This window comes from Embiotoca jacksoni, unplaced genomic scaffold, assembly GCF_022577435.1.
Source record: "Embiotoca jacksoni isolate LCO1_2020_lvr unplaced genomic scaffold, fEmbJac1.0.p SCAF_45, whole genome shotgun sequence".
NCBI lineage: Eukaryota > Metazoa > Chordata > Actinopteri > Embiotocidae > Embiotoca > Embiotoca jacksoni.
The window spans coordinates 1,899,317-1,912,116 of NW_027185398.1; the positions used below are offsets into that span (position 1 = coordinate 1,899,317).

The window sequence follows — 12,800 nt, forward strand, 5'->3', positions numbered from 1 at the left end:
TTATTAGAAACTTTTTGTCTAAAGGTGTTAAAATCTTTATTATAATTTTGAATTATGCTGGTGCAAATCTCCTGAAACAAAATCGGCCCGTCCCACTTTTTTGTTTTTCAAACTAAAAGTGTGATCACTTTCCTTTAAAAGCCGGAGAAGAATCGGCCGTCTGACCTTCAGGTTTTTTTCCTCGGGCTCTTGTTCCTCGCTGGATAAAAAAAAACTTTTCAAGCTCGGGAGTGAAGTGCAGTCTCCCCTTTGGACTGCGTGGGATTGTCTCAGCCCGCTGCCAATAATTCATTAAAGGCCAGCTGGTCAGAAGAAGCGCGCTCATTGATCACTGTCCGCTGCATTAGGTTCCATTATTTAGGGAGAAGAGGGACTTTAAAAGTTTGAAAAGCCGAGACACTGCGGTCGAGATCTCGAATTGCATTCAGCAGCTCTGAGGAGAAACTACCTGGATTTGGAAAAAGTTGTAGAAGTTCTTGGTTTCAAGTTTGAGCAGGAATTTTTTTTTTTTTTTTTTTTTTTTTTTTTTTTTTTTTTTCCCATAAAACATATCGATCTAGAAACACAAATCTGTGGGATGTTATTAAAAAAGCCTTGTTTGAAGGCCAAGGTGAGAAGTACTGGAAACTGTTCTGCAGACTGTTGGGGATGTTAAAGTTAAAGTTTGTAGTGTTTGTTAGAGGGTTTATTAAAAGTGAATCCTCAACACAGACTGTTTATAAAAGTGTTTGTAGCTTCAAGGTCTGAAAAATGGTTCCGATGCAGAAGTGTCTTCAGCTGCAATACCAGCGAGTGCCACTAGAGGTCGGCTCCAAAAAGCCTCCGGCTCCATAGACTCCCATTCAACTTCTCTCATCAAATCCAAAGTGAATAAAATGTGTCCATCAGTTATCTCGGTGTTGTTAGCTAAAGTCACTCCTTCTTATTAGTTTTCTGGAGGTCCATCTGAAAATAATCCCTCATTCATTAGAAAAGAAGATTCAAGAAGACCTGTTTTTGGGGGCGTGTCTGTTTGATTGACAGGCCTGTGGTGCAGTCAGGTTACAGCTATCGGTGGGCGGGACGTAGTATCGTCAGGTTTCCAATCAGATCAAGTCAGACCCACCGCTGGCTCCTCCTCCAGCTCGTCCAAATATGGTCACTTCCTGCTCCAAACCGCTCTGAACTAGCAAAGATGGTGACGGACAGAATCTGAACTGGAGGCTTCATAACGTTCACAAACCAACGATGACATCATTGATGGTCGCCGCTCGGTCCTCCCTGATTTAATTTGAAAAGCTGCTCTAATCCTTTGAATCGATCCAGGGTGTCAGGACGGTTCCTGCTGATCTGTCCTCTGATCAATAACTGCTCCGGTCTCTCAGTGTGTGAGTTACACAGTGAACAGAACCGCTGACTCGGGTGTTCTCAGGGGTGTTGTTTTGGGTCTTTTTTTGTCTTATTTGCCGTTTGAATTTCAAGCGTCACGGACTTAATGACCCAATTCCCCTCGCTGTCAGCGTGGAGCTCACGTTCACAACGAGCTGCGAGTGTTTCTGTTCGGCATCAAGCAGCACAAAGTGCCGAGTCAGCGTTTGTGCGAAGACATGTCACTGATAGTAATGAAAATTAATAAAGAAGCCGGTGCAACCCGCTCGCGCGCACCGGTTCACTTTCCTCACAGGAGTAGAATGCTAACTATATTTTTAAAAAGATACGGTGGTTCAAATTCAGGTTAGAAATTTGAGTCTGACATTTAAACTGTCGAGCTTTAAATTATGGAGAATTCAAGGTGGAAAAGATCAATGTGTTTCATTATTTGCAGAGAAGCCGAGTACGTTTAAGATTGACTCTGAACACTAACTCTGAAATGAATCATCTCTTATTGGTATAATTGATTAAAAAGATCAAACCCTAAGAAAGAAGAGCCGTGCAGGTGTGAGAGGTTTTTGTGTTTCAGTCCGTTAAGTGTTGCTCTCCGCCTGAAAGGCATTCTGGGAAACGTACCAACTCGCCGAAAAGTAAACGTTTTCCTTCTTTTTAGTGAAAGTTAATATTCAATAAGAACATTTTTATTTTCCCGCCCGCTGCATGCAGAAAAGAGACTCGGTGGCTCGTTGTAGTTTTTTTTTTATGTCCGCAGAATGATTCAGAATCAGATAAATTATAGATGCTTTGCGTCGTGAGTTAACACCTCCAAGGGTGCCGTTAAGGACGCGGTTATAAACAGTGAACCCCAAGGCGAGCGTTTTTTTTTTTATTAAAAAAAGCCCCTCGACAAGCTGCAGTTTGTCACATCGCGTTGCCGCTGCCAGATGGACCAAATCGATGAATCACAGCGAGGCGCTCGGCGGTTCACAAATCTCTCCGCGGCTCCGAGTTAAGAGTCACCGAACAGAATAAACTCCTCATCAGACATGGCGGCGTGACAAGGACGCTTGCTCAGAGATAATTTTTTATACATTCATGAATTAAACTAAATAAAAAAACCTGACATTTTTATACTTGTGCTTCATGACATTTAGTAGTAAATACAGCATTTTTCACTGCACTACATTTTAAGTGACTAGTAAGTAAAAAAATATTGGCCAACAAAGCAGATAAAGAGCTGTGTGAGCTGTGTTAATGCAGAGACTCATGCATTTTAAAGGGGGAGAGTGAAACCCAGGTTATTTTGTGTTGCTACAACTTAATGTTCCCAACATGCATCACATGAAAACTATTCATAGACATTAGCTCAGCCTCTAGTCCCTAAATCTGTTAGTATAATGTACACAATTTGAGTGCAACTAAATAGTTTGAAAAGAGTGAATTAAGGTTTTTTTAATATGATATTTACCGAAGTTGAAACCCAGCGTTTCCCCGACCATTCGGACTCTGAATCAAACTTATTGACAGAAAAAAATAAAACCTGGTAAATGATGAGACCTTGTGTAAAACGCAACATGGCTTTTAATTTGAAACGAGGGCTTTCAATTTGAAAAGGATGTTACAGATTTTTATTTTTATTTTTTTTTACCTTATTTCTGTGGATCCGATGTTTGTTCATACATCGTTTATAAATCAATTGACAGAATATTAATTGACCCCTCTGGTGATAATCATTAATGTACAAACTCCCCCAAATTTAAGGCTTCCACCTTTTTTAAACATATTATATTATAGTGATTATAACACTATATTTGCTGCTTATCCTTTGAATTGTTAGAATTTTTTGAATTTACAGTTTATAAATTTTCACGGCTGGTTTAACAAAAATAAGTCAGTTTGAGCTCTGAGTATCTTTGACTCAGTTTTAATCAACAATCAATCAATTATTTGAATCGATACTCAACTTATTGATTGATTCGTTAAAAAAATAATCATAACAAAATATCTACTATAACAGTAAAATACTGCGTCACATTAAAGCATCCGTAATAATATTTGTTATTGTTTAAGCGTATTTGCCTGATTCTCTCGTTGGTTTTTATGAGTGTTTGTTTTTACAGTGCAGTGTTACCACCATGTAAAAACCAAAGGAAACTTAAATTCCTCACTTTATTTGTTATTCTAATTGAGAGATTGAGTGATGTACAGTCTTGGCTCGGCTCCCGGTTATTTTTCTTTATGAGCCCACACGGCACACATCAGCGCCGCTGGATGAGTATCAACACGTCGCCACCATTTGTTTTTTTGTAATTATTCTAGCTCATTACAGTCTCACACAATCAACACACCCTTGATTAACTGTCTTTTCAGGTGTCTTCGGTCTGAGAGTGTTTGTGCTCCCAATGAAACGTTTGGAAAACGAGGCGGTTTTTTTTGCCTTTTTTTCTCAGATTCGCTTCCTGCTGTACTCAGACACCTTTGAGCGAAAGAACAACAAAATACAGAAGCCGTTATTGACAGAAATCTGGCACCGCAGTCACATCTCACTCATTAGCAAAATTACCTGCACAAACACAAGCGGTTACAGCCGGGCATGTCTGTCGTTAGCCTGTCTGTCACACTGTGGGAATGTCGGGGGGAAATCGACACGATTAAATTGGGATTACTTACAGGAGCGGCACAGAAATGCAGCATTGTTTTCGGCAAGCTGAACTCTTTGTGAGCTCGCCGCCGTGGCAGGTGCTGGAAGGAGTTAGCAGCTGGTGGGAAATCAGAGCCAACGCTTTTATTCAGGGGAGAAAACCGGAGCTTCACCTTTTTCTGTGGAAGTTTTCCTTTGTGTCGTCACATTTAAATGTAAATAAGCTTCGGGGGAACATTTTGAGTCTTGAAAGGTTTCCAGGTGAGCTTAACAGGAAGGAGCTTTGATTTTAACTTCCTCTTTTTGTTCCCAATTAGAGCAAACTAAATAAAGGCAGGTCAGAGTAAAATACAGCCACAGAATCAGATTATCATCGGCCGTCCACTTCCACCTGTTGGAGCGACAGCTGAATTATCAGACTGAAAATCAGCGAGGATCGATTTAAACTGAAAGAACGAAAGAGGTGACGAAGCTCCTCCGCCCCCAGCTCGCCCAAATATGGTCACTTCCTGCTCCAAACCGCTCCAAACTAGCAAAGATGGCGACAGACAGAATCTGAACTCAAAGCTTCATAACGGCCGTTCACAAACCAAATGTTGGCGTCACTATAAGGAAAATGATGGAAAAGCACCAGACTTGGTTCAAAATTGAGGTTTCACACTAAAAGGAGTAAAAAAATAGACTTTATTTGGGTCAACATAGCGCCACCGTTGTAAATTTATCCAGCTTTCACAACTGGAAAACCACACAGGATAAGAGGCTGATCCATTTTTTGGGGAGTTTTTTTCCCCAAACTAATTAAATATGCTTACAAATGCTTATTTTCAACTCTAACTGTTTTTTACATATAACTTTCTGCAACTGGTTTTCATGTCTTTTGCCGTTTTTTAATGTCATAAGCTTTTCTTTTTCTCTCTCTCTTCCTTATCAGCTCCAATCAGTGCTCTTAAGCAAACGTCCTGCTCACATATAGATCAACAGTGGAGGTTTCTGTGTTGTAGTAAAACCTATAAAGTGGATTTTGTTTCACGGAGGAGTGAATGAGGCGCTGATAGAAATGGAAAAAAAAAAAAACTGGAGCTCGGATGACTTTTTTCACAGCAGAGAAAGGTAAACAAAAAAAAGGAACAAATTAATAAATAATACAGCTTGGATCATTCGTACTCAGACTGGCTGCAGAAATCTCCTTCATCTCGGGAAGAAATCAATAAAACAAAGCCCGCGCTGCATGTGAGAGGCGCAAATAATTCACTCCCTGAAACGTGGAGGTGCTCATGGTTGTTTTTGTTGGATCCCATTTTGTTTTATCTTAATGAAGTGCGGTTCAGCAGACTGGCGGGCAGCCCAAAGAAAACAGAGTGTGTGTGTGTGTGTGTGTGTGTGTGTGTGTGTGTGTGTGTGTGTGTGTGTGTGTGTGTGTGTGTGTGTGTGTGTGTGTGCGTCTTCACGCCTGCTCACTTTAACGAACAATAAAAAAAACTGAGAAAAGAAAGAGGAAGCAACAATTTACAAATTACAGTTTGTCCCTCATTTCAAATGAGTCGTGTAAAAGCTTGTCGCGGCGGCTTCGCTGAAACGCTGATGACGTGTTTGAATGTGGTTCGCCGGCGACTGAGAGGTTTGTGGTTTTGTGAGTTTTACAACTTTACTGCGAAGACGGGTGCTGAAATACCGACGGAAAGAGACACTCTGAAAAAGACAAGGAAAGAGTGTTTAAAAGAAATCTGAGCAAAGAGTGACGACTACAAGTTCTCCACCGCGACTGACATAAGATATTTCTGATTTTTCTTATTTTTATGGCGTTTAAATCCAACAAAGACCGACAGACTGACGGAGTGTTGTTGTTCTTTCTTTAAGGATAAAGTTATTCTCTATTTGTCTCATCGAGGACGTCCAACTTACTCATTACTCGGATCAATTCACTGGGTTCGATAAGAACATAAAAAAATATATATTTATCTACATAATAAAACTCCTCAGTCGAAGTTTATGATTTGCAGATTCTGCAGATTTGTTTCTTCAACTGTGAAATCCAATTTCATGGAAAAACAACCTGACGTCTTAAAGTTTTGGGACAACACATAAGATTGTTTTTGTTTTGTTTTTACGAGTAATGAAATTAACTTTAAGTTCAATTTATTATGTAAAACAAATGATGAGCTAATAATGAACCAATAAACCTCCAAGCTGATGTCTTCTAATACTTGTCAGGCTACAGCCCAAAAATATGAACTTAACCGTCAACCAAAGTCCATTAATTAACCCTAACGAGTGCATATTTGTTCTACAAATGACTTAAACTATCAATTATCACATATTTAATCGTTAGCAGGTAATTAATAACCACCAAAAACACCCCATTCTGTCCACAGTTTGTCTTTTCTTCCACATAAAAGATGGAAAACTGTGTTTTTTTTTCTTTTCGTCCCGACACGGAGACGTTTCATTTATAAAGCAGACGTTCGGTAACGAGGACGCGTTGAGCGACTTGACCAGAGGAGGAGAGATCAGGGTTCAAAAGGTCAAAGTTCAGCAGGTTCACAGCAGCTCAGAGAAATGAGGACTTCAAACCATCTGAACCTGAGAAGAGTCACTCAACAAAATGAAATAAAATACACAGAGAAAACGACTGAACGTGTTTTTAATAGAGAATAATTCAGCGTTGTGGTCTTGCAGGTCTCCTGACCCTCGTCGCCCCGCTGGATTTCGAAGTTTCCCGCGAGTACTACCTGTCGGTGGAGGGGAGTCGCGGCAAGTCGTCCCTCAAGGACGTCACCATGGTGATCGTCAACGTGACGGACGTGAACGACAACGCGCCGGTGTTCGGACGGGGCGACTACAGCGCCGACATATCGGAGGATCTGACGCCCGGGAGCCTCGTGATGAAGGTCAGAGACACATTTCAATTAAAAGAGGATTTAAAAAAAAACAACAACAACACTGAACATTCAGAAGATATAATTGGTGTTTTTTTTGCCAGTTGTACTGAGGACGATTTCAAATAAAGTCCATGTTCTTAGTTTGGTTTCACGATGCACCATACGCCCATATTTGCTCATTTCCTGCTGAGCCAGCAGAAATGTGACCCCTTGGGACCCTTTTTTTTTCCTTTGGATACGCTAGCACAGTTATCACAGATGTTTTTCCTCCGACACTTTTACCTTTTGAATGAAGAAACACGGATGAACAGATTCGTGGCCACTAGATTCTTATTTTTATGATGTTTCTAACACGTCCTTTCAGAAAATAAGTCAGAAGTTTTTTTGTTGTTGTTTTTTTTCTTCTCCCCTTGTTTTACCACGACTCGTTTAATTTACTTCTCTTCGTCACACGTATCAAAGGTGTAACCTGCAAATATTTTGCAGTCCTGCAAGCACACGCACTCGGATTATGTTATTTCACCTCCCGCCTGTGACACAGAACACACACACACACACACACACACACACACACATGATTAATATGACAGCGTCTGACACCTGGCAGCCCGCCGACACTTCACCCAATCACAGAATAAAGTCGCATAATAAGAACAACGACGGTGTGAGATGATGTTCACAAAGCAGATTAAACACACACACACACACACACACACACACACACACACACACACACACACACACACACACACACAGTTATCCGACACCATGTCATCCTCCAGGCCAGCAGCAGAGATAGATAACGTAGTAATAACACGGCTCACCGACGGTCGCGGCACGGCGCCACGATGAGTCGGTAATCACACGGTTTCATATTTGATTTTTTTCTTCTTCTTCTTCTTCTTCCCGTCGTCTCTTCACGTCTCGTCCTTCTGTTACACGTCGTTATTATGAAAAACGCCTTCATTATTGTATTATTTCTCCTCCCCATAATTAGGAGAGAGGCTCGTCTAACAGCTGATTAAAGGATTCATTGTTCCTCTGAGATACATGCAGGTCAATGAGGAGGAAGACGGATGAGTCATCTTTAACTATTACAGAGTCCAAACAGTCTTTTCTTTAAATACAGAGTTCCTATGGGTCGAGGAATTTCAGGGAATTTTTGTTTGCCTGTTTACATTTTTCTGAAAATGAAATCTGTTAATATGAGTTAGTTGTTGTGTTTGTTAGCATACACAGAAGACTGAAACTGTAGTTTATTCGTTTGAGGACTGCAAATGTCGCCTCGCCTCAGCTTTCCCTCCGTTTCTTCGCCTGCAGGTAACGGCCACCGATCAGGACGGCCCGATCAATAACCTGCTGCGCTACTCCGTCGTGAGCGGAGACCTCCTGCAGCAGTTCTCCATCGACCCTCGCAGCGGGGAAATCACCGTTCGCACCGCGCTGGACCGAGAGGAGGTCAGTGTGTCACACCATGTCACCGAAACCAGGAAACAAACAACGGGGCAAACGTCAAGATTTAAATCAATAAATACTTACGTGTTATTTTCCTCCTCCTCCTCCTCCTTCTCCTCTTCCTCCTCCAGATCCCTCATTACTCCCTGACGGTGCAGGCGGCCGACGAAGGCAGCCCTCCGCTGTCGTCGGCCGTCCTCGTCGCCATCACCGTCGCCGACGTCAACGACAACCCACCCGTCTTCTCTCAGGTCAACCACAGTCTGCTGCTGCAGGTACGACAACCTGCAGAACGCGTCGCCGCGCAGGAAACATTCTGTTCAATAACTTAAGTAGTTTTTCTGTTTTTAAAGCAAAGTCACACGACATGACGTCATCCGGACGAGTGTGAGCGCTCGACAAGAGGCAATAAACGCAAAAACCGACGCGGTGTTAGTCGGTGCTGCTGCACAAAAAAGTTCAGTTTCACTGTAATATAGATATATTAATATATTACATACATATTATATATAGATATATTATATATATGTGTAAACATGATGCAACTGAACCCAATTACAACAGCTTCATTTGAAGGGAAAAATGTGCCCTTTTTCATCACATATTTCATGTTTGCAGGTCCGTTAAAAAAGGGCCTTAAAAACAAATCCCCCACATTAATTAAGAGCGTGTGTTTTTGTACAACACCTCATGGATTTGATCCCTGCAGGACACCGTAGGTTTCTTCTTAGTGTGTTTTCTGGTTGAGAAAAAGCAGCTTTTGTTTCCAGTTCAGTTCATCCTTCCAGCGTAAAAATAAAAAACTGGACTATCAAGCTGGCCGTAAACTGCGAGCGCTCGGCTCCTGACCGAGGCGATAATGAAGACAGATGAACTAATGAGAGGAGATAATTAAAGACAAATCGCTGCAGATCAGTCGTCCTCCATCGGTCCGTCTGTCTCTTTTTTTCTCTCCTCCGAACACTCTCCGGTGGAAATGTGCCGACCTCTGAGTGCTGCTGAATCATAACTGAGCTCATTAAAACTGTGCGCTGAGTTCAAGAAGTGAAACTCTTCAGAGCCCAAAAACAAAAACAAAAAAAAACAAAGTGTGGGCTTCTCAAGTTTGTGGGGGGATCAAAGCGGCAGGAAGATCAGCTGTCACGATTTGTTGCTGTGTGTGTGTGTGTGTGCGTGTGCGTGTGCATGTGTGTGTGTGCTATCACAACGTCGTTTTCGTTCTCTGCCAGCTCTCCATCACTTCATCACCCCCCCCCCCCCCCAGCCCCGGGCTTTTTCTGCCAGCTCAGGAAAAGTCCATATCCGGGCCCAGTCACGTTCTCCTTCATGAGCCCCGAAGCGCTGCCAAGATGTCCAATCCAAACTCCTGAGACATCGTCCCCATCTGCCGATGTCTCCGCAGCCAGCTGAAGATGCTCTGATTGCATCGAGATGCTGCAGCCGGTGGAGAGCAGTTGTTGTTGTTGTGTTGCTGGTCGGCTCAAACTAACACCTGCTGCGTAAAAATATATTGAAAACGTTTTTTGTAATCCCATAAAAACATAAAGTAATCTGCTGGCGGCCTCTTCAATCTCAGACGCGTGCAGGGAGGGTGAATCCCTCCTGTCCGTTAATGCTGAGGAGACTCCTCCCCCTCTGATGAAGCCCACTGACTCTAAACTGTATATTTTGCCGTCTCCCGGAGTTGGCTGTATGTTTTTAGATTGATAACCTATTTTCCATTGAACCGCTGGTTCTCTATTCATCTCGGTGCTCTCTGTAAATCAGAGTCTCTCGGACGGCTTCAGATAGGTAATCCATCACAGGCAGCGGTTGAAGGTCTTCATTGCCGTTTGTCAGAGTTACCGTCCCGTGGTCCTGATGTTGGATTTTGATGTTTTTAAACTGGAACTGATTAAAGTTGGAAGATTTAAATGATGCTGTCCCCCCCCCCCCCTCCTGCTCCTTCTCCCTCCCCCCTCCTTCTCCCTCCCCTACGCAGGAGGGCGAGGCGCTCGGCAGCAGCGTCCTCCAGCTCCTCGTGACGGACGCGGACACGCCCAAGAACGGCCCTCCTTTCTCCTTCCACGTCGTCAGCGGCAACGAGGACCGCCGTTTCCACATCGACCAGGGCGGCCTGCTGTCGCTCTCCGCTCCCCTCAGGAAGAAGGTCAAACCCCGGCATCAGCTCAAGATACAGGTAACAGAGACCGCTGTGTGCCCCCCCCCCCTCCATTACCCCCCTCCCTATTTTTTCAGCGTGTACCGGCTATCAGAAGTCCTTCGGAGTTAATAATGTAACTTCAAAGAGCTGCTGATTTATTTTTCTGTTTCCTTGAGAATCGGTCACATTCATACGATAAGCCAGGATGTCCACGGTGTGAATTTAATTAAACATTTCATTTCAGCTATTTAATTTCAAACTGAAAGCTAGAAAAACACATTTAAAAAAAACGAGGTTGTTTTGAGGTTACGACACTTCGCTAGTACCCGCTGAATATTAAATATTAGTGGATTTTGTTGGTGTTTTGCATTTAAAACTGCTGATTGATGATATTTTAGTCCAAATAGCTGCATTTTTCATATTGAACATTTACATATTTGTAAAAAAAAAAAAAAAAGTGTCTGCTCACGTTCAAGACTGAAGGCAAATCTCAGATCAGATCTTCAGGACGGACTTTCCGCACCGTTATTATCAAGTGAGCAGATCGGACTTGTTGCGTCCAGACATCCCCGTACCTGTCTTCGTGGGTTGCCGTGGTAACGATGTGTGCGGCTTTCAGACACGGAAGTAGCACAAAAAAGAAAACGTGTTCAATAAAAAGGCAAAGAACCCCCAAAAAAACAAGTTACAAGTCAAATTTGTTACATATCTGTGTGTGTGTGTGTGTGTGTGTGTGTGTGTGTGTGTGTATGTGTGTGTGTGCGTGTTTGCTCAGGTGACGGACAGCGGCCACCCTCCTCTGTCCTCCATCTGTGTGGTCAACATCAACGTCACTGAGCAGAGCAGGTATCCTCCCTCCGTGGTGCCCCTGGAGGTCTTCATCACCACCTCCGGAGGGCTGTTCGCGAACCGGGTCATCGGCCGGCTCCACGCCTCCGACCAGGACCTGCAGGACGTCCTGACCTACAAGCTGGTGTCGGAGGACCCCGACGTCGGGCGGAGGTTCTCCATCGACCCGGCCGACGGCAAAATCTGGGCGGACGACAACCTGGAGGAGGGCTCGTACGCGCTCAACGTCAGCGTGAGCGACGGGAAGTTCGTCGTGTGGACGGGGGTCAAAGTTCACATGTGGGCGGCCCAGCAGAGGGCGCTGGACTCCGGGCTGACGCTGCAGCTGGCCGGGATGTCGCCGGAGGAGTTCCTGGGCGATCACTGGAGGGGCCTCCAGCACAGCCTGGGACAGGCGCTGGGTTTACCCCGACAGGAGCTCCACCTGGCCAGCCTGCAGCAGCTGCCCGACGCCCGGGTCCTGGAGGTCCTGCTCGTCCGGAGGCCTCAGAGCGGACCGGTCCGGCCGACGATGCTGAACGTTAAACTCTTTGATTCCAGGATGATATTGAACCTGGAGGACTCTCTGGGCCTCAGCATCCTCCGGGTGAAACACGACGGCTGTCTGGGCGCCGGCTGCCCGCCGCGAGGCTGCAGGAACGCTGTCCTCCTTTCGGCCGAGAGACTGAGCCATTTCACCACGGCGAGAGCCGGTTACATCACCCCGCAGCACACCTGGGAGAGCGTGTGCCCCTGCAACGGTACGTCCGTCCGTCCGTCCGTCTGTCTGTGTTTGTGTCTGTTTTTTTTTTTATCATGTGAGAGCCAGAGAAAGCAGGAACGACGACGGCGCGGTTGGCCGACCACGCAGCTCGGGCGTCTTGTCTTCTGAAGAGCAGTCGGCAGCCTCAGAAGCAGCCGAACAATTGATGCAGTTAAAAAAAAAAAGAAAAAAGACCGTGTTGAAAGAGAACGAGCTCCGGCTCAGTCGTTTTTCAGCCCACTCTCTCAACTCTCCGAACATCCACAAAGAACAAGGAGCTGCACTCTGTCCTCGGCTGACTCATCCGCCTGCAGGAAAAAGACGAACTGACTCTGTGGTCACGGAAAAAACCATGTTTTCACGTTTTTTTTTTATGAAAGTAGAAGAATTATCGAAGTCTTTAGTTTGCCTTCGGACTGACTTGCTGCCACGTTGACTCGGGGGTTTTGCAGGATGAAGAGAGTCGATATTCTCGCCGGCGTTCGTAAAAGTCGGGATCAGATAAAGAAGCCCGTTCCGTCCTGTTGTTTCCTCGTCGGTCCTGGTGGGCTTTTCCAGGACGTAAAGACTCATCCTCCATCCCTCGCTTCAGATTAGACGTCTCGTTTCCAGACAGAAGATATCTTGTCTTTTTTGCCAGTAGATCAAAGCGGGGCCTCTTTTCTTCTCACCGGTTATAAACAAAGTGAACTCAAAGCTTAAAATCCCCTCAGATTTCACTCGCAGCGCTTCGGCTGTGAA

General features: G+C 44.4%; 1 protein-coding gene across 1 annotated transcript in view; it reads left to right on the forward strand.

The window, feature by feature from the left end:
• Positions 1–12,800, forward strand: part of fat2 (FAT atypical cadherin 2) — an 89,066-nt gene that overhangs the window by 49,458 nt on the left and 26,808 nt on the right. Inside the window, exons 17-21 of the mRNA XM_069169445.1 lie at positions 6,668–6,879; positions 8,191–8,328; positions 8,457–8,600; positions 10,307–10,504; positions 11,244–12,057. Of these exons, the coding sequence (XP_069025546.1) occupies positions 6,668–6,879; positions 8,191–8,328; positions 8,457–8,600; positions 10,307–10,504; positions 11,244–12,057 (1,506 nt within the window). The remainder of the gene's footprint in view (positions 1–6,667; positions 6,880–8,190; positions 8,329–8,456; positions 8,601–10,306; positions 10,505–11,243; positions 12,058–12,800) is intronic.